The 20,867-nt window shown below is 45.6% G+C and overlaps 2 protein-coding genes across 3 annotated transcripts in view; one reads left to right on the forward strand and one right to left on the reverse strand.

Moving 5' to 3' along the window:
* OSTN (osteocrin) overlaps positions 1–6,806 on the forward strand; it is a 37,918-nt gene extending 31,112 nt beyond the window's left edge. For both annotated transcript variants that reach the window (XM_041405946.1, XM_041405947.1), the window contains exons 3-5: positions 1,967–2,184; positions 6,107–6,203; positions 6,497–6,806. In XM_041405946.1, the coding sequence (XP_041261880.1) occupies positions 1,967–2,184; positions 6,107–6,191 (303 nt within the window). In that variant the 3' untranslated portion in view covers positions 6,192–6,203; positions 6,497–6,806. The remainder of the gene's footprint in view (positions 1–1,966; positions 2,185–6,106; positions 6,204–6,496) is intronic.
* A 4,645-nt stretch (positions 6,807–11,451) lies between these two features.
* On the reverse strand, positions 11,452–19,904 carry UTS2B (urotensin 2B). The gene is made up of 5 exons (XM_041405970.1): positions 19,781–19,904; positions 17,526–17,627; positions 14,622–14,659; positions 13,199–13,292; positions 11,452–11,477 (listed from the first exon to the last, which is right to left on the reverse strand). The coding sequence occupies exons 1-5, from the start codon at positions 19,902–19,904 to the stop codon at positions 11,452–11,454; spliced, it is 384 nt and encodes a 127-aa protein (XP_041261904.1).
* Between the last annotated feature and the right edge of the window lie 963 nt (positions 19,905–20,867).

Below are 20,867 nucleotides of genomic sequence, written 5' to 3' on the forward strand. Positions count from 1 at the left end.
AAACATGTGATATCTTCTGAAGTATCCTGATGGATCCCTCTACCTTCTGTCTTCACATAAGCATGATTCTCCAAAAGTGCTGCAGCAGCTGCTCTTCTGGTGCCACAGACACCTGGTATCCTGCCTCCACCAGTGACAGATTTTTGTGAAAAGAATATAAGAGCAGAACGTCTCTGCAGACTTCTAGATCTAGAGACCTGCACTGGGCCAGGGCTTGTTTTAGCTGCTGATGGGCCAGAATTTGTCTTTGAACCAGTTCAAAATCTCAGTATCCATGACATTCTTTGCCAGTGCCTTCCCTTCATCTGTGTGCTGTGTTTAAAAAGTAACTTGTTATATTTATTTTAAATCCACCATCTGGTGACTTCACTGGATGGACTGGGAAGCTCTTTCTCTTGAGGAAAAAAATGACTAGTTTTTATTCATTTCATTGCTCTTCCTAAGTTTGCAAACCCTCCACTATACCACATACACCCACTCTCATCTCTGCTTATCTGTGAAATTGTACTTTCTTCAGTGGTTTACCAGAAGAAAATTGTTTTCTACTTCTGATTATCATTTTAGCTGTCACTTCTTACAATTCCATTACATCTTTTGAAGACAAAGTAAGTGGTGTTGCAAGGTATTCAACAGCAGAAGCTTTTGTTGGCTTCTAGTTTCAACTGATATTGTAGATATTTATCCCCACTAACCAGAAGGAAGGGTTCAGTCTTTTTTGAAGGCATCATTCAGTTGCAAACCTCTATGAAAGTTTTATAACCCTAAATGAGAACAGAAAGGACTGCTCTGTGTACTTGAGGCTTACAAAAAGCAAAGTCAGGGGACAATGTGAGATCCTTTATAAAGTTTTCAACAGTGCTACACCATTGGTGTGATCATTGTGGTCGTGTGCTCCTCCTCAGGTAAAGGTCACAGTTTTGTGCACTCCATCACTGTCTGCCACCCATCAGCAGTGGGGAACATCCCCACCACAAGTGGAGCTCATCATCCATGTGCTGCCTTCCTTCACACATGTGCTAAACCCACCATGTGTGAATAACAACAGCAGTGTGCTTCTAAAGAGAATAAAACCTGTCTGACGTTGTAAGCTGTAATGTTTCTATCTAATTCTGTGAAGATCAAGTGAACAGGAAGGTGCATTTCATTCAAAGAGACAACAATCTGAGCTTGCTTTTGTAGACTAATTACTAATTGTGCCCTGTATTTTTCTGTCACATGCAAAGCAGCTATTTCACTGGGATTAATTTCATTTCTTTCTCGATAGACCCCAGTATTCTCAGCTATTCTTATAGCAAAGTTTGGGTTTGAAATAGTGTTAAGCCTAATGTTGTAATTAAGGTTCAAACTGCTGTGTCAATTCAAGAGCATGTTCTTTCCTTTCCTTCTTCCTGGTAGTGTTACTGTATAATTTTTTTGAATGACAGGGCTAAGCAAGTTTTTTGGTGGGCATTTTTTGCATAACAATTAATTTGTCAGATATGTATGGAAACTTCTGTAGAAGTTTTCATTACTACTTATTATCATTCATTTAAAAAACAAATATAAGTTTCCTGAAAACTATCAGAATGGATACTGGAGTCAGGCAATGGTGATTGCATTTTTCAGAATGATTACATTAGTCAGCTCATGCTATAAATTATACTAATCACAGTGCTGAGATAATGATAGTGGGATGGCCTGAAGAAATAGACTTTGTGAAGTAACATATTTTAATATTTCTAGCAAGAATAATGAAAGCAAGTTCAGTTCTATAAAAAAAATTCCAGACTTTGACAGCAAAATCCTGTTGATGGAAACAGGCCACATTCCAGAGAAGGAACTTTGTTTTAAAACATTGTCCCAGTTTCAGTGAGTGTCCTGGTAGTTCTTTATTTACAGGACTGCTCCTATGACACTGGTTGAATTCTTTTTTTATCCTGGGACCTGAGCAGCCAGCAAACTGAAATTTTACTGCTTTCTTCTGCAGCCTCTGGAGCCTTCTGCTGCTCTGGGTGTGGGAAACCATCCCATTGCCAGTGAAGAGAAGTCAGCCACCAACCTGGCAGACAAACTGTTCCTTCTTGATGACTTGGTGTCTCTGGAGAACGAGGTGACTGAGACCAAGAAGAAAAGGAGCTTCTCAGGATTTGGCTCCCCCATTGACAGAATTTCTTCATCCTCTGTGGATGCAAAAGGCAAACAGAGGTAAATTCTTAAGTGCTCCTGCCAGTGATAAAGTTGGAGGAGGGCTGTTGCTAGGTGCTCTGGACACTGATGGGTTAGCTTTAGCCCTCAGCCTGTTTGCTGGTCAGCTGTGAGGTGCCTCTGATCAGAAACCTTTCAAAGAGTGTGCCACCCTTCAGCTGTAATGTACAATACATTCACCCTTCAGCTGTAATGTACAATACATTCACCAGTTCCTTTATCCCTACAGTGCTGCATAGCTACCAGACAACATCCCAGTACCTGTGATTTTCCAGTACACTTCTTTCCACTGGTTTGAACTAACACTCAGTTTAAAACTTCATATCTGACCATGAGCTTTGCTAAAGCAAGAAAGGTGCCTGAGGTTCACAAGCAGAGAGCAGGGCTGGGTGCTCCTGAGACTGGGATGGGAAGAAGGTTTGGTGGAGTGGATGTTTTGAACAGAAAGATGGAGGACACATCATGAAAATGGGCAGGCAGACAGTAGAATGAGCTTCAAGACCTCTATTATCTTTGGATAAATCAGGGTTTAAACAATGCAGCAATGTGTGTTTGAAGATTAACTTGTTTATAACAAGGCTAAGCAATGAATGATGCTCGATGGCTGGGGAGAGAGAGCGAGTTTGGGGCACAGCTTTAGGGGCTGTTCCTGTGTCTGAGAGAGCTTGCCTGTCTTGTTCTGCTCTTCTGGTAACTGTCTTCTCTTGGATGGAATCCCTAATGCCACAAAGTATTTAATAACATGCTTAAAGCTTAATCTGGAAATGGAAAGTATTCACGAGAGCCAGTCAATATTACAAGAGCTTTTTTCAAACCAAGTTTTGCAATATTTTCTTGTTGTTTTTCCATTTATCCACCCAGTCTGCCACTAGGACTGTTTGGCTGCAGCCAAAAGTGATAAAATACAAAATTCTTAAAACCTTAAGTAGAATTATTCTGTTCTGTCTGCCTCTTCAAGATATCAAAATCAGCTCACTCTTCGTTTGCTTTTTAGCATGTTTTCCCTTTCCAGGCAAAGAAAAAAAGGTCTTTTTTTAAGCTATAATTTTTTTGCAAAGATACGTGGTATTCCAAATCTTTTTCATGTTTTTTTGGATGGAAATCTTTCATTCTATATGCAGTACAAGGGGAAACCTAAACAAAGAAACAAACAAAAAATTCCCCAAAACAACAGCAAAAAGCAAACAAACAAAAAATAAAAAGGGAGATGGTGGTAAAAACCAGTTTGTCTCTGAATAATGAGCTCATGAAAATGAGTGACATGCTGCACAAAATTGCCCCTTTCCCAGCAGCATCAGCACAGTTTGCAGTTTTGAGTTGGGATTATCACTCTGGGGGAGCTGTTCACCTTTTAATTTTGGGGTTGAGCCATTTATCAGAACAACCTGAGCTGCTTTGATCACTGCAGTGATAGTGTGACACCACCAGCAGCATGGACTGCAGATCAGACGGATGCTGTGAAAGAGTAATAAGGTTTTTGATAGAAAAGTACCTTTAGATAGAAACTGGCAGAGGCTGCTGCACTTGGAGGAGTAAGACAGAGGACTGAGCACCCTGTCCTGGTGGCTCAGGCAGCAGATAACAGCTCAGTCCTGTACGAGCTGAGCCGGTCACCTTTAGAGACCAGGAAATTAATTCGGGAGAGCTGATCAATAGATTGAGCCCCCCGAATCAATGCAGTGTGCGCAGTGTCTGGCACAAAGCAGAAACTTTTGGAAAAGAGCAGATCACTTGTTAGTCCACTTCACAGCTCGTTGTGACACCCAGCGATGACAGGAGAGCCCAGATCCTGGTCTGGCATCAGCACCGGTTTGTAGCGCTTTGAAAGGCGCAGGAAAAGCGTGCGGGAGGCAGGGAGAAAGAACCTGCGGGAATCCTAGACAAGGCTGTTTTAAGTAGAAAAAGCTACTTTGTCCCTCGTACGGGACAGCACGGGGACTCTGCGGAGTGGAGAATGGCGGGGCTGCCGTGGCGCGGGGCGGCCGCAAGAGGGGACGCTGGGCTGCGCTGCCGCTGCTCGGCACCGCTCCGCATCCCTGCACCGCTCCGCATCCCTGCACCGCTCTGCATCCCTGATCTGAACACCCAGCATGGCAGTGGCACCGCTCCTCATCCCTGCACCGCTCCGCATCCCTGCACCGCTCCGCATCCCTGCTCTGAACACCCAGCATGGCAGTGGCACCGCTCCTCATCCCTGCACCGCTCCGCATCCCTGCACCGCTCCTCATCCCTGCACCGCTCCTCATCCCTGCACCGCTCCGCATCCCTGCACCGCTCCGCATCCCTGCACCGCTCCGCATCCCTGCTCTGAACACCCAGCATGGCAGCGGCACCGCTCCGCATCCCTGCACCGCTCCGCATCCCTGCACCGCTCCTCATCCCTGCACCGCTCCTCATCCCTGATCTGAGCACCCAGCATGGCAGTGGCACCACTCCGGGGGCAGAAACACCGCCCCGCCCCACCTTCTCCATCCCCTTCCATTCCGAGGAGTTACCCCCCCTTTTCTCCAGGCAGGCTCAGGATGGCTCTGACAGCCCAAGTGCCTCCCCACTGCGGGGAAAGCAGCGCTTCCCTCGAGGCGACAGACTAAGCATCCTGCCTTTCCTTCCCTTTGCCTTCCCTCGGGCTTGGGGCAGGGATACCTGTGGAAGGGACAGGCCGAACAAAAGGCTCCCCTTCCTTTGTGATGCTCTCCAACTCTGCAGCACTGATGTGGTGCTCCCCTCACACGGGTACGCCCCCAATTCCCAATCCCCGAGCTCAAGCAGCCGGGACAGAGCCGGCAGGGCTGTGGGTGCTGGAATGATGCATTGGCTGCAGAGGGGGATGAGGGAAGGAGCTGCTCAGATGAGCCCAGGGGCTGCACGGCTCTGGGTGGCCGTGCACAAACCCAGAGCCCCGGGGTGAGGCAGCTTAACAATGCTGGCACAAAGTTATCCTCGAGTGAACGGCAGCATTCCCTCCTGCTTGTTACTTTGCAGTTGCCGACTTACAGAACAAAATTTATTTTTATTTGTGTTCCTCAGCAAGGACTGATAAAGAATTAATCTTCCAGGGCTTCTCTTGGACTTGCATTTCACTGACAAGTATTTCTGAGGGCAAAAGTTGAGGTTGTTCTCAGCTGCAGGAATTCTTGCCATTTCCACAGCTAATTAAAATAAAACTTCTGCTGGTGGAAAAAAAATGCTCAAAAATGCTGAATTAAGATAGGAAAACTTATTATTTTATATAAAAAGAACTGCAAAAAAAATTATTGCTGTGTAGAAATTCTTTCACGCATTCCTCATACCCTAACTCATCAAATTGTCAGGAAATTTACCATATACAGGAAAAAAAATCAACCCCAAAATCTTCCCATTTTCAATCTCATCAAAGGACTGCTTCTATACCATTCTGATGAACACTACATTGCCAAAGAACCTATAGAAAACCCCTGTTAGAGCACTTCTGACTCATCCTCTCTATTACTGTGCAATACTTTCTACCTCCTTGCTAATTTTAGCCTCAGCTGGCCCTGGAGCTTTCCAAGACCCAGGTCATGGGTGACCTGCAGTGTGTGACACTGTGCAGGAAACAATTCCCCTTTATAAATGCAGTGTATCACCTTTCTTTTATGAATAGCAGTTAACCTGTGAAGTTAGTTTGCTGCCAAATAAAAATAGGGGTAGTGGATCAAGCTCAGCCAGTCTGTAAAACAGCTGCAACTGCAGCCTTTTGTCAGACAAGTGCAGAATCTTATTTTTAGACACACATCTTTGGCTGTTCCTGCTCACTGTTCTGTCTGAACAATAAGGTGTTAGTGGGATGAATGCAGGTATCAAACATGTAGTAACATCCTGATTATTCATAGATGTCTTTTCCCATTTGTTTCCCTCCCTCTCTGCTCGTTTCCCTCCCTCTCTGCTCGTTTCCCTCGTGCAGGAAAGTGTTTGAGCTGCCTAAGAGAAGGTTTGGAGTTCCTCTGGACCGGATTGGAGTGAGCCACCTCGGCAACACCAGGGGTTAGCAGCTGCTGCAGGTAAGCCAAAGCATTCCAGCTGAGGGCAGGCTTGGAGAGCCCAGGTGTGCTCTGTTGCTGGAGGTACTCAGTCATGCCAGCAGGCTTGGGAGGAGTGGCTTAGGGAATGATGGCTTTTTAGAACACGGAATCCCCCCACTGAGTACCTCTCTACAAGCAAACAAGTATTCTTAACATTTTAATCTCCTCTACTCTACCTTACAGTGTGTTTGACCACGCCTTGTATTTCTGACATTGGAAAATGTAATGTTTACTGTCTTTTTTTTTTTTTTTTTTTTTTTTTTTGGCTGCAGATGCTTCTATTCTGAATGAGTGATGCTGTATTGGAAACATTACAGAGTTTTGGAAGATGCCTCACAGCATGTATTGTCTTTGCCTGATGATACAGCACTCAAGGAATTGACCTCCTGCAAAATCTGTTTCAAGTTGCATTTACAAATAATAACATGTTCAGTTCATCAGGTCAGAATGCTCGCACAGCATTCTGTGCACAGTGTCACTGGTAGGAGGGAACAGAGAATATGTATATATTTTTATTGCATGGCATTTATCTGTTAAACTTGCAGAATTTTATTATCCTGGGCAGGACTGAGATTTTTTGGATTGAAAATAAAATTTTCAGAGATGCCAACAGCTGTCCATGAAAAGCAGAGAGTTTGCTTTGCACATTTCTTTCTGGAGGGGAACTGATCAGTAGATGAAGGGAGAGTATAACAGTTATGGGACAGAGCTAGAATGCTTTTGAACTGCTGTTTGGGTGGAGATGTTTTCTGCCTTCACTAGGAGTTAGTCTAAACAAGAACAGTGACAAGACCTTAGTATTTGTCCTGATGCTTTGAGTAGTCTCTCTCTTATCTCTGCACCACATTTAGACATGTTTTCATCATATGGCAGATCCTGAAACGTGGTGAGACTTTTGGTTTATGAATACATTTCACTCCTCCCTATGCATAACATAGTGTCCAAATATGAAGTCATCCACTTCCAAGGCCATCTGCATCATACGCCTTATTTGAGCCTCTTGAAGTGTGCAGAGGGCATGGTCAGAGTCCAGCTCTAAAAGTTCAAGTATTTCTCACTCTGGTAAAATGTAAACATGTCCTCTCCATTTCAGAGTAAAACAGGTTATCTTAAATCCTCTTTCATCCTTTTCACTTCTTTCCAGATTATAAAATACAGCTGAGAAGAGCTCTCTGCTGACATCTCAATGCTCAGATTCCTAGCTGATGTTTTCTAAACCTCACATTCTCTCTCCTTCTTGGACTTTGGTCCATATCAGCTAAATTTCTCGGATTGCTATTCTGGGGTATAAATCATCCTTAGCCTTGCAAAAGAAATTGAGAAAGGGATTATGCAGGATTAAGGAAAAAAACCCTTATTCTTGCCAAACACCCTGTGTTAGGCAGGAAGCAATGCTGGAGATGGGAATTAAGTGTTAATTTCCTGATCTTGTATGAGGCACAAAGCACCTGGCCATCAGCTCGCAAAAAAAAAAAAAAAAAAAAAAAAAAAAAAAAAAAAAAAAAAGGAAAAAAAAGTATTTGGGAAATCAATGAGACTTAAAAGCTGTTGTGAGGGTTGGGACTTTGGGACAATTGCCCTGGTTCAGCCAGGGTGAGAGATGAGGCTCCCACTCAGAAGGGCAGGTAACATCTCATTCATGTGCTCAGACATAACAGGGGCCTTTCCCATTTTCCTCCTTGCCTACAGCCCTGCCCAGAGACCAAGACTGGCTCAGGCATAGGAAATTTGCAAGAAACTTCACTTTTATTGATATTTCCGCTATAGGCTGATGCTGCTGAGAGCAGCAGCACAAGCCAGTGACTCACATCAAGAGGTGTCCCTATCTTTGCCATCTGCCAGAGCACTGCAGCTGAGTTAGGAGATCGTTCTCCCTTTGGTGGGTGAGCTGTCCGTGCTTGTGTGTGAGGTGAAGCACTGCAGATGTCTGGAAAGCTCTCCAAAGTCAGAGAAAAAAAGAAGGCCTGTAAGTCCATATGTGATGATCTTGGGGTTTTGCTTCCTGTTTTTCCCCTGGTCATGCTGCTAATTTTCTGCCTTTAAGCTTCCAGTTGAGTGGTCTGAGAGCTGGGCCCGGTGGGTGCATGTAGACTGCCTGACTCAAGAGTTTCAGTCCATGCTGGAAGCAAGCCTGCAAATGCAGTCCCAGGCAGTCCTCTGCAGTGCATTGCCACCACCCATCCTGAGCCTGCCTTGCAGTTTAGGGAACTTTTATCTTCTTGCACTGAGCTCATCCAGACAGGCTGCAGATAATCTGCTTGCAGGGCAGCCATATGTATGGGGCACAGGCAGATTATGGAAGTGGTGACCTGAGCACTCAAACAGCTGCCAGTCAAAAGAACTACGGACAGAGTCAGTGCCTGACATATTTTTGGAGAATGAGACCAGAGGAATCTAGTGCAAACACAGCAGCCTTGCAAAGACAGTGCTGGATCATAGAAGTATTTAATATTTGGCAGGTATTAGCTGGGGCTTTGAAAAAAAGTAGGGTTTTAAAGGCTGAAAGTTATGTGCAGAAATGACCTTCATCTGAAGGGAAATGTGAAAGCGAAGCAGGACAGAGGGGTTTCTGCTGGTGTTGGTAGAACTGGGAGCTGGAAGCTTCAGTCCTGCTTCCACCCCACTGTGTGGATTACCTGGGAGAAAGCAACAGTCCTTCTGTTCTTTTGCCTCGTCCATCACTGAGCACACTGAGACTTCTTGTGGCTCAAGAAGCACTCTTTAAAATCTGGAAATCTGATGATGTCTGAAAGGCCAAACACCACAATTTTGTCACAATTTTAGTCAATGTAGGATGGCTCCAGCCATAGTGCACAGCATGGAGATCAGCAAATGTGAAATGAGGATAAACTGTGCCATCCGTTGCACACTAGACTTGCCCTGTGCTGCTTGGATTTGCAAATCCATTCAGATGTCTGAGGATTTTCTCCTAATAAATCCACATGATCTACTAGAATGTCTCAGGGAAATCCCTTTAATTATTGCCTGTGGGTCATTAACTTTGGCAAGAGTGACTGCCCAAGCATGGGTAGGGTGTGAGCAGCCACTCTCTGGAGGAGAAGGGTTTCTGCTCTGTGTGTTTCGGAGAAAGGACAGGACCCCACACTGCCATGTGGAGGGTAAGCCTGGGGGGAACACCACCATCTCTGCTTCTAATTAGTTAATAAATTGCATTCAATACATGCTGATGTCTGCAGCAGAAGCAGCTAATACAGCAGGACAAAGTGCCTGTCAGGAAATAGAGGGTAGTTTGGGTACCACAAGCACTTAAATAACCGCACTGATAGGATGTAGCAGAAAATCACTGCTAAGCAGCATGATGCATTGCACTCCAGGGAACTCCTGTCCAGGGTCAGAGCAAGCTGTTAAATATCTGCAGACACAGTATTCATTTCCCTGACTTGCTGTCGAGCTGTCACACAGGCTCAGGAAGGCATGGCTACAGCAAGCAGGTGGCAGATGGAGCCTCCTGCTCTGACCTTTCCTTCCACTGGGATTTCCTGCAAACTGAAATAATCTGAGCTCAACACCACCTTGGGGCACTCGGCGCAACTCTTGGAACACACCTTCCTTTCAGCTGGAGCACAAAACTTTTAAAGAGAGAGAGAGAGACTATTCCTGTCCATAGGTTACAATTTTTTCCTGGGTTTGGTGCCAGTGTGAGGGTATGTGAAAGTGTGTTCCCACATACCTTTTCACTCACACAAAAGCAACAAAGAACAAATGGGAAATGGGTTCTGAATCACCACTAAAGAAATAACAAACAACTAATGGTAAGAGGAAACTGTATTTTGCATGTCATTAGACTTCACTGATATAATCAAGCAAGCTGGCCTCATTCCCTAGATGCTGGCTTTGGCCTGCAACAGGATGAATAGGTCTCCTGTTAATGAAGTGCATGCAAGGTACTGCTGTGGTAAGGTGTGCTTCTTGCCAGAGCCCAAGGCAATGAGCGTAGGATGGCAATTACAGCTTTGGGAGAGGTAACATTTGGAAGAATATCTAATATGCAAGCTGCAGGGCTGAACAGAGCTAGAGAGAAAGTTCAATGCTAGTCAAAGTCATTCCACGCATTCACAGTGGCTACCTGATCCTGCCCTCATTTAGGTTGTTGGAAACCTCGAAGTTAACATTGGGATTTATTCTGAATTGACATTTTCTGGAATAAGGTTCTTTGCTTTTGCAAATAAATGTGGATAATGTGACGTGACATGAATATATGTAGGAATCACTAATGGGTTGTGATTTTTTCGTTTTGGACAGGGCCAGATATAATTCTGCAGTAGAAAAGGCCAGCAAGCACCTGCATTGACCAGCCAGATGAACCAAAAATCTCTGTTCAAAACATCTTTTTGGAGTGAGTAGGTAGAGAACATTGGGTCTGGTCCAGTCCAATGAGGACAGTATTCCATAAATAGCTATGAAAACACCCAGCTCTCATTCCTGATCCCGGCCAAAAGAAAGGGACTGTTTCTCAGGCACATTAAAACCCTAGGTGTTTAATGGGAGCCTTTCTTCCATTGTGAACTCCACGTGAACCATTAAGGTAACAGGAGCCAACATCAAGGGAAATGTGCTGCACTTTAGGTCCCTGCAGGGGCCGAGAAAGCAAATACTGAGAAACACATGCTTCTGTGCAACAGAAAATCTTTATTGGAATGGTATCCAAAGGATCCAGAGCTCAGTGCCTGCCCTCCCTGTGCACACTGTGGGACACGGCGAGGAGCAGCTCTGGCTCAGCAATCCGGCCCTGAGCCCTCCACATCGCACCCAGCCTGTCTTCTTGTCCCAGCAGCGGCCACCAGGGCAGCACAGACCTGCTCAGGAAACCCAGGCACGGCTGAGAGCAATGTCTGCAGGTGTGGGCAGAGCCCAAGCCCGGGGAAGCTGAGTTCGTGCTCAGTGCCTCAGGGGACCTGGTGAGAAGGGGAGGATGTGCAGCGGCAGCAGCCTGAACGGCACACACAGGACAGCACAGAAAGTTGGGAAGCATCTTCTGAGTAGAAGATCGTGGCAGGTTAAACCTGGAAGAAAGGAACAGTAGAGAGTGGCAGTGGGCTGCCAGCTCCTGTCACGGCCCCTGCTAGACTTGGCTGTGGTGCAGTCATGGAGGATGGCTTCCAGATTAGCAGCACGATGAGGGAACAGGACAAACTCTTAACATGTTAATACCCAGCAAGGCAGTTTGGGGAAGGGCTCATCTTCATCCTCCAGTCCCGACAAGCCTTCAGATGCAGTATTTCCAAAAGCAGGCTGTGAAGGGATACGAAAGAAAGATGTCAGCATACAAGGGACTTTTTCCAGCTTCCGACTCTAGCCCTGGAGAAGGTTTCAAAAGACCCACGTCTTGAGAGAGCTGGAGCATGCAGCCAGCATTGTGCTTTCAGGACACATCTCAATAACCAGCTCTGAGTTCATATAACACTTTTAGAAGGTGCTTCTTTCAGCTGCTCATAGTAAACATGGGGTCTAAATGTTGTCTTCATGTTGCTTGATTTAAAAGATTTCCTTTCCTTCTACTTCAGCAATGTCAGGAGCTAGCTTTTTCTTTCCCATCTACTGACCAGCAGTTTTGCTGCTTCAGAGGTATGTGCAGGGGTTTGCACCTGTGGCTGACTGGAAGAGCAGGATACTGACTTGGAGAGATTAGATCTGGTTCTTACTTTTTTAAACCTAGTCACTACCACTCTGCTATCAACCATCTTACAAACAACATGGATTTCTGTAGAATCTTCTAAGACTAAATTAGGGAAGGATGTATATTTTGGTGTTGGAAAAAGTAACTGTATCACAACCAGCATGAATCCCATGTGAGTTTCCTGTTTCTTCAAGTATGAGAAGAGATTTATACATGGTTTTTGAAAGCAGGATCTTGGAAGAAAACTCCTACTGAATCAGCAGTGCTCATGCTGAGACACGAGCTCCTCCCAGACTGGAAGGACTTTAGATGAAGACAAAGATTCCCTGCTTTCATTTCTGTCAGAATCTGATTTAAACCTGGCAACGGGAAGTAGCTTTATCTACATTAAACCTTCCAGACTGGTGGGGGCATGAATTACATTAGCCAAATTAATGGCAGCCTCCAGGGACGCTTACAAATTGCATATTGCCTAAGGATCACCTAAGCATCTAAGCAAGCCTAGCACAAAGGGATTTTCTCTTGGCTCTCTGGCAGCTCTCAGCTTTCACGTGCACAGAGCATGTGGGCTAAGGGCAGAACCAGCTCTTTTGGTTTTAGGCCAGATCTGTCATCAGTGACTTCTGGTTCACAGCTGCTACAACTTTGTGGAGGAATCCATTGAAAGCCAGCACGAGCAGCATTGTCCATGCGCTTGTCAGGGGCAGCTTCACAGGAGCACTCGTGCAAAATGCTCCCGAGTCACTGGATACAGACTGGACAAACAAAGCTGGGAGACCAACAGAGGGACATACCAGATCTTAGTTCCCTGCATTCTTGGTTGATTTCCACATCCTTTTTAGCTGTTTTTCAGCAGCAGACAAGTGCTCCTTTTTTCTCTGTGGGGAGGCAGTGACCTTGGCAGAAGGGAATGCCTGCAGTCCACATGCCTCATTATGCCTCCAGCAGTTGCTTTGAGGCCAGAGCAAAGGAGGGGTGCACTGAGGGGACATGTTCATACAGAACTGCGCCCCTCCAGGGCAGGCACTCATGGCTCATATAACCCCACACTCCTCTGTGAAAAGCAGGATGTGACACTGCCTGCCTCTGTGAAGTCCTGGGTGTGCAGACCTGGTGTATCTGCTTCCACAGCAGAGAGGGCTGGGGGACACAAACCTTCTCAGCAGCTGCTAAACCAGCCAGCCATAAGAGAGGGCCAGGACTGCTTGAAAAGCTGCCAACCAGCTGCTTTTCAGCATATTTGGGGCATGTTTACTGTGACTGTCTTTGTTGCAGAAAGGAAGCCCTGGAAATGAGGGTGGACAGGATGGCTGCAAGGCTCAAACTCAAAACCTACCGCGTTTTTTGGGCTGGGATGCTGAGAGACTTTCCAAGGCGTAGGCCACCTCTGACCCATCCTCAGCTGAGAGCTGATCCTTCAACTTCTCCAGCTGTTTAAACAGAAACACAGCAGTAAACAAGGGCCCCATCATGAGGAGCTCCACAGAGTGCTGGGAAATGAAGGGCAAAGGAGCTAAATGTAGACTGGCTGGCATCTTCACTGGGAAGGTGAGAGTGTTCCCTGGAGCAGGACCATTCCCAGAGGATCAACCCTTGGAGCACTCACACCTCCTCATGCCCTCCTTCATCAAGCTGCTTGTTTGGTGGCAGTGGTGTGGGCACTCCATGCTCATTCCCTCCACCCTAGGTGTAAGTCCCTGTGGAAGGGAGGCTGTGTGGAAGGATATTGCAGCAATAAGCTGCAAAAGGACAGTGCTGGGACACGAAGTCTCCAGGCATCCAGACACTGCAGCAGAGGACATTGCTTCTCCATTGCCCTGGGCTGTCCCTCCTCTCTCTCCCTCACAGTTCTTGCTACCTTCCCTTGGTTATAATGTGGACAGTGTGCTGCAATTCTTCATCTTTAGCTACTCTCTTCTTGTGGACTGGGAACACCTACAGCCACCACCCTGACTTTTGCTCTGGCAGAGCTGCTCTCAAACAGTCAGAGCTTATGTCCCTCAGCACTGGAGTGAGAGGCTAGTGGAGGACCTGGCAGCCTCCTGTCTGGCATGATGCACTGGGATTTTTTTGTCTGAAATTAAAGTGTCATGTGGAACTTAGCAGGACCTCCAGCACCCATGCAAACAGCTGGAGCAGCTGGACCTGGCCTGAGAAGGGGAAAAAATCACTTCCAATGCTTGTAGGGCTTGGGGCACAATGTGAGCCATGTGAAGGCTGCTGCAGACCTTTCCCTGTTCCTGGGCAGTGGGTGTAGGAGGGGGGCTCTATTTCTGTGTGCATGCTCTGATCAGCTCAGCAGGGCTCTGACCTTGAGTAGGGCTGCTCTTACAAGGAGAGTAAGATGCACTGCCTGGTAGTGACTTTCCCTCCAACCTGTTACCTGATGCAGCCAGCTCACACAAGGCAGCATGACCTCCTCTTCCCACTCCCTTTTCTCCTATGGAGATTTCTTTTGGTGCTTTATTCTTTCCTGGCTTGGCCTTCACTGGCCTTTCGCTGGTGACAGAGGCAGGAACTGCTCAGCTATTATTGCACCAGTCTACAGCCCTGTTCTCTTTTTACCTTTTCCAGCTTGTGCAGCTGTCTAGCCAGGTTCTGCTTTTTCCTTTTCTCCATCCATGCTTACATTACAACAGCAGGTGGAAGGGTGACAGGATGCAAAGATGGAAGGATTGGACATAAAGACAGTTTACAAAATTTTTTAACTACCCATGAAAGAACATGCATCTATGTGCCTGTGCATTTGTTCCTCTCACCTCTTCAAGCTCTTCAAATTTCTTTGCCAGCTCCCAGTCTGCAAGAGGGAAAAGAGCAACATCAGTATCTGCATTGCTTCCTGAAGCTCAAATTAAAAAACATTTCTTCCTTCATCTGCCCTCTCCAGAGGTCAACAACCAAAGAGCTAGTTATCATTTAACTCCTGTTAGTGATCTTCAAATGAATGACAGCAGAAACAGAGAGAAAAGCAAATTTTTTCTGCTGAATCCTATGGGACCTTATCCTAATTCTCCATTATGAGGGAAGCTTCTTTACTGCTCACCAGGCCATAGGGGAATTGGTCCAATGAGGTCACTTACTGTGTGATACCAATTCAGGTTAAACTCTTTGCTGCTTTTTAATTTTTATCCTGCTAACTGCAAATCTCTAATGCTGGAGGTTTTTTTTGTCACTGGCTTTTATATGAAATCCCACTGCTTCCTTTAAGGCTTGTTTATCCTCACATCACCCGAGCAGGCAGAAGTCAGAAGACACAAATTTAGCCTAGCATAACTCACTGATTTATAAGTCAGCAAAGATCCAGGCTGGCAGAGTGGAGCAACAGGAAAAGTCTCATAGCAGTAAGTGCACAGATTCCACACTTCTAAACCTTAGGGAAGCATAAGGACCTGGGGCCCAGCCTCACAGATCAGACTTAGGGATCTCAAGGCTAGTCAGTACTGTACTGCTGTCAAAAAAACTATGCAGGTGGATGAATGAACTGCCCATGCAGCAAGAGGGGAGAGTTAGGTGCCTAAGAACAGGATTTGAAACATCCAGCTGAACTGGGAAGAGCCTGGAATAGCAATAGGGAAAGCTGCAGGGGTGGGGAATTTCAGTCTCACAGCTCTTGAGGACTGAGGTATCTTATTCCAGACCCAAAGTGATGTCAAAACCAGTTAATTTTTTAATAAGACAGATGAGTTCAGTCAAAGCTGAGTGTCTGGCTACAGTAGTGCTCCTGGGAGGGGAGTGCAAAGTGATCAGCTGGTTGTAAGTGCTAGTTTGGGGAAAAAATGCAATAAAATAAGCAGAAGAGCCAGGAAAGAGCTAAAGAATGTTTTTGCTGGGCCCCACAAGCAAAAAACAGCCCTGGAGCTGCCTCTTTTCTCTCTTCCTAGTGTGGCAGCAGGCATTGGTCTGGATCATCAGGGGGATTTAAGACATAATTCCTCTTGATTTCAGATTTCAGATAAGACTTCAGCACACAGACACATTGCCAGACTAGGACTTTTTTTTTTTTTTTGAACATTTGAAACTGAGCAGGAGGGTGCCAAGAAAGAGCTGACTGCCTTCTTGGTTCCTCCTTCAAGAAAGGAACAGTTTTGTTGAAAAATCCTGAATATTTTCTGATATTCATCCAACAGTAAAAGCAGCAGTTCCTAACCAAATCCATTACATCAGGATTCAATTTGAGAGATGAGATGGGGATGGAATGAGAAGGTGTGGGCTCTGTTCCTGGCACTATCAGCAATGACCTCAGGCAGACTCCTCCTACGTATATCTTTACATACCCATAAGGTAGAGACAGACAGACCCTGGCATATCCATAAACCAAAAGTGTCACTTAATAATTACTATTATTAACATTTTTACCTCTTTCAGAGTTTCAAGTACCTGTTTTGGTTTGATTTTTTTGCAAACTAAGTTTGGCCAATGACTGCTATGAATACAAAACAAACAGCAGTTGAAATTTGGAACAAATTATCTCAGACGGGGAGAAGGAAGTTAATTTATGGATGAAGCTTTGAGAAACTGCCTGCTGTAAATCCTCTGTCTGTGCTCTGCTCAGAGATTCATTATATTCAATTGTCTGGCATAAAATGCAGCCTTTCCTCTAGGAGTAATAAGTGCAATAATCCATAAATTTACAATAAAAATGTTATTTCTTGAATGCATCCCCTTTGCAAGAAGAATGCCTTTGTTAGTAAAAGGGCTTGATTTATTTATGTTTATTTATTTGTCCCAAGCTTGTTTAACCACTGCCTTGCTGCATTAACAAGGGTCTGGGGAAGAGCACTGAGTGAGTTTGATAAATGGATTTTCATAACAAGGTTTTTGCTGGGCCCCCTCTGAGCTGTTTTCACAGGGAAGGGCAGCTTCCTGCTCCGAGACCACCACATCCAGCCCCAACCCTCCCCTGGCTGCCGTGGCCGTGGGAATAGCTGACCTCTGTAATCCATTTGGTGCTTGTGATCGCTGTGCCTCATGTCAGGGAAAGCCCAAGTTTCTCTGCAGCAGGTCTGAGTTTAGCCACAGATGGGTGGTTTTTAAATTTGGTGTCTGTTCACAGAGCACAGGCAGGAAGAGCCTCTCCCTGGCCCGTCTTTGTGTGGGAAAAGCCAGTTGTCTCAACCTCCTCCAGCAGCAGCAGGGGCTTCGGCCCAGACAGGAGCTCCCCCTGCCCTTGTCCCAAACTACACCTGACCCCAATGGATCTCACTGGAAAATCTTGGTGAAATCCCCCTGCCCCAAATGATAACAAGATGCTGCTGTCTCTCGAAAGCTCACGGGGCTGTGTGGGGTGTGGGCAGAGAGGTGACTCCCAAAGCTGGTCCATGCCCCAGGCAATGCACACAACATCTAGGGGATAGTGGGGCCATAGGGACTCAGCAGAAATTTTTCTCGTTTTTACTTATGTACACACACATGTTCCCAGCAAAGTCTTGAGTGTCTGGGGATCTAGGGTAGATGGGTTTTGGAGGCTTTACTTTGCATTGCAAAAGCAGGTCCCGAAGGCCCATGATGGAGAGCATCTGACATTAATCACGTGTAGGGATCATACTGGGTGCTGCTTCCACTTTCTGAGCAGTTGGTATTTCTGAAGAACCTGAGAAGCAGGTTCCTTGCACTCATGCAAACACAGATTCAAGAAGCAGAGATCTGTCCTCCCCTTCACTTACCAATATTTTCTGGCCTCCGCCAGGCAAATTTCTTATTAAGAAGCAAAGTCAGCAATGTGTTCTCATGATTTGTGTCTTCTCTCTCTGGAAGCACTCGGTTCTCTGCAGCACATAAAACACATCTTTCTCAATCTCATCAAATTAAGAATCAATTAATCAATTGATGCAATTAATCTCTTCATCAAATTAAGAAGGATGAGAAGTGGAAGGAAAATGTCTCATGTCAGCACTTATCAGGGTGGAAGGAGCTAGGTGGAAAAGGAAGGTGTGTGAGCACAGAATAAAATGTCCAGGCAGTGAGGGCTGTGCAGGGGAAGGGTGTGGGATGGGGAGCCCTCCCTGCCAGCTCTGGGCTGCTGGCCAGTTCCACTGCAGCCTCGTCAGCATGACTGGCTGCAGAGAGCTGGAGCCATCACCTTGATTTACACAGTCCCGAGCTCTTCTGCAGGGCGGGTGGAGTGGGCGCCTCTGCAAAGCCACACAGGAGCCCACAACATCCTCTCTCCTCAAAACTTCTCGCTCCATGCACCTTCCCAGGGCTGACAGAGGTGGGAAGTCCCTCCTCACTGGGCTGAGGTGTGGGTACCCCTGCTGAAAAGCCCTGCAGCCCACCCACGCCCTTTCTTGAGCTCGCTCAGCCTTGGGGCTGCTCTGATTGCCAGCAGTATTGAAGGATTCTTCCTGAACAGAGTTTAAGTTTGGAGGAACTTAAAGCAAGACCACGCAGAATTTTTCCAGGAAAAACCTCCCCAAGCTGCTGTCCTAAAGCAATTTGGAGCTCTCTAAGAGGCCTCTTTAGGGCACTTTGTCAGTGGTTTTACTTTAGTGGTTGTGGCTATGCCCTCAAATGAGTGCTTGTGAAGGTCAATGGTTCAGCAGAAACCAACAGACACAGTGGATGGGGCTGTTCAGTGCCCTGAAGGCTCTGAGACCCTCCCAGCTCTGCTCAACAGATTTCCAGAGTCACCTGAATTAGAATGTTGTACTAATTGTTGAGAACGTCAGAATAGGAGCCAGACTTTATAGGGAAACTGAGCATTCCAAAAAATCTTTGATCTGAACAGCCCTACCCCACACGAGTCCCTACAAAGCCCTAGAAGGAAGCCTACAGAATTCCATGGAAAATACTAAGAAATTATATAGAAAGGCTTTTTTTTCTCTTCTTCCAGGATCTTTAGGACTTCTCCTCAATGGAGTTTCATATGGCTATCAGCCCCCCTGAGGGGATGAATGCAATTATTCTTGGTACACATGAAACAAAACGTTGTAGCAGACGAGCCTGAAGGATGCTCAAGAGCATGTGGGAATCAGCACCATTAGCTAACGTCACATAAATCTGCAGAAGCTGAGGGATGCTGGCCAAAGAGATGCTCCAAGTATTTGGCCAGACTCAACCCTGCCTCATGCTGCAGCTGAAGCTGCTGGTCCTGATTGTGATCTCTGGAAATAAACCCAGGGCAGCGAGCAGAGCGACCTGCAGTTAGCCATAAACCTCATTCCTAAATATGAAGGACAGTTATAATTTTAAAATAGCTACTTTAAATTTTTTGGGTGATTTGCTACAGGGAAAAAAAATCCAACGCTATAAACACTCCAGTGAAAGCTAAACAGAAGCAGGATTTATGTAGAGTGGCCTGGGGAATGTTTTGCTTGTAATTACAAAAATAAATAGGTGATATTAGAGGAAAAATCATTTGAAAAGCAATGTTATTTTCAAGCCTATACTTAGCGGCTCTTTCTTCTTTTCCACTGCCAAGCCTCTTTAAGAAAGAGCGCTAATGATTGACATTTCCCTGCAGTATAAACTCAAGATTAATTAAAATTATGGAAGAAGTACATATAAAAAGAAGTTCTGTGTAAAAAAAAAAAAAGTACAGCATCGCCATACTACTGGCATTTATGAGCTGTCAAATCTCGTATGGTACATACTGGAATTGCTACTCTCTGATATTCTAATTTTTTTTTTTTAAATTTTCCTATGGGAGAGAAAGAGCTACCCTTACCAGATTTCACCAGATTTGATATTTTCACTGATTAGCAGAAGGTGTCATACGGCCAGCTGCAGAGCAGAAGGATAGCTTTGGCTCATGATAATATGAACAAGCCTCTCGCTAGCACACATGTTAACAGACAGTATAGCTCGTGGTTCATTTTGTTTTCTTTCCCAGAGAAGAGAGTGTTGCATTGGCCATGGCAAGCAGCAAAGCAGAAAGATAACCACCTACCTGCATCATGTAGCCTGTATTTCAGCTTACCTTGGAGTAAAAAAGGGTCTCCATGTGTTGACGGGACACACAGAGCCATGGTCAGGATGGTCAGCACTCCCAGACACAGCTGGGCAGACCACATCTTCTCCACGTTCCCAGAGCCCAGAAGCATCCTTCCTTCAGGCACGGTGGAGGACTTCAATGCAACCAGCGCCAGATGAGCTCACTTTTAAGAGGCAGTGGATGTGCCGTGATTGCAAATGGCCTTTGGAGGAGGGGAGAAAAATATCTCTTGAGATATAATTCAACCTGTCAATATGATTCACTCCGCTGGGAGTGGACAGAACAGCCCAGTAACATAAGTCAGATGGAACCTGTTCAATGTATCTCATATCAGGCTGATCTAATGAATTCTGATGTTCCCACAGGCGTGCACTGTTCACGCACGTTGATAGACATTCCATACGTACACACATTAAAAATACTTTTTCAGGGCTGTTGCTTTAACAGAGTTCAGGCATGAGGACTCCCACGTTAGCAAGGAAGATTTGTCTAATGTACAAGCTGCCATATTTTACCAGTTTGGACAGAATCGGGTTAATGGGGTTTTGTAATTTATCATCTCACTTCCTAGTGCCTATATTAATTAATGTGAGATATAATGAGTGCTGAAGTGGTGGGAAACAGAGGGGGAGAGCTCTTTTCATTTAACTGATTGGAGTGTGTCTTGCTCACTGTGACTTATGGCTTTGTCAACGGGAAAGGCATCACACCCTATTTTGGGATTATGTCTGAGTGGGGGAGTGCAGATTTGGCAGTAGGTATGGAATACGTCAAGGATGGGCAAGAGTCTTCAGTTTTTTTCTTGGGAAAAAAAGGAAGCGGAAGGTCAGATGCTGGTTCTGGCTACAGAGCCTTGTTCTATAATTTTAAAGCAAAGTACTGAGACACACTGCATATATTCCATGTCTTCTCAGGCCATGACTACATTTTGGTTTGACTTCCATTTGTTGCCTATCCATCACTATTGATCAGGGACCTGCTACTACTTTTCCACAACGACCTTACCAAGAAAAATATTGTAATAGTAACAGTGCTAGGCTTTGTTCTTCTCTTCCTGCAGAACTGAATCATC

This window comes from Onychostruthus taczanowskii, unplaced genomic scaffold (assembly GCF_017590055.1).
Source record: "Onychostruthus taczanowskii isolate IOZ18803 unplaced genomic scaffold, ASM1759005v1 scaffold24, whole genome shotgun sequence".
In the NCBI taxonomy this organism is placed as follows: domain Eukaryota; kingdom Metazoa; phylum Chordata; class Aves; order Passeriformes; family Passeridae; genus Onychostruthus; species Onychostruthus taczanowskii.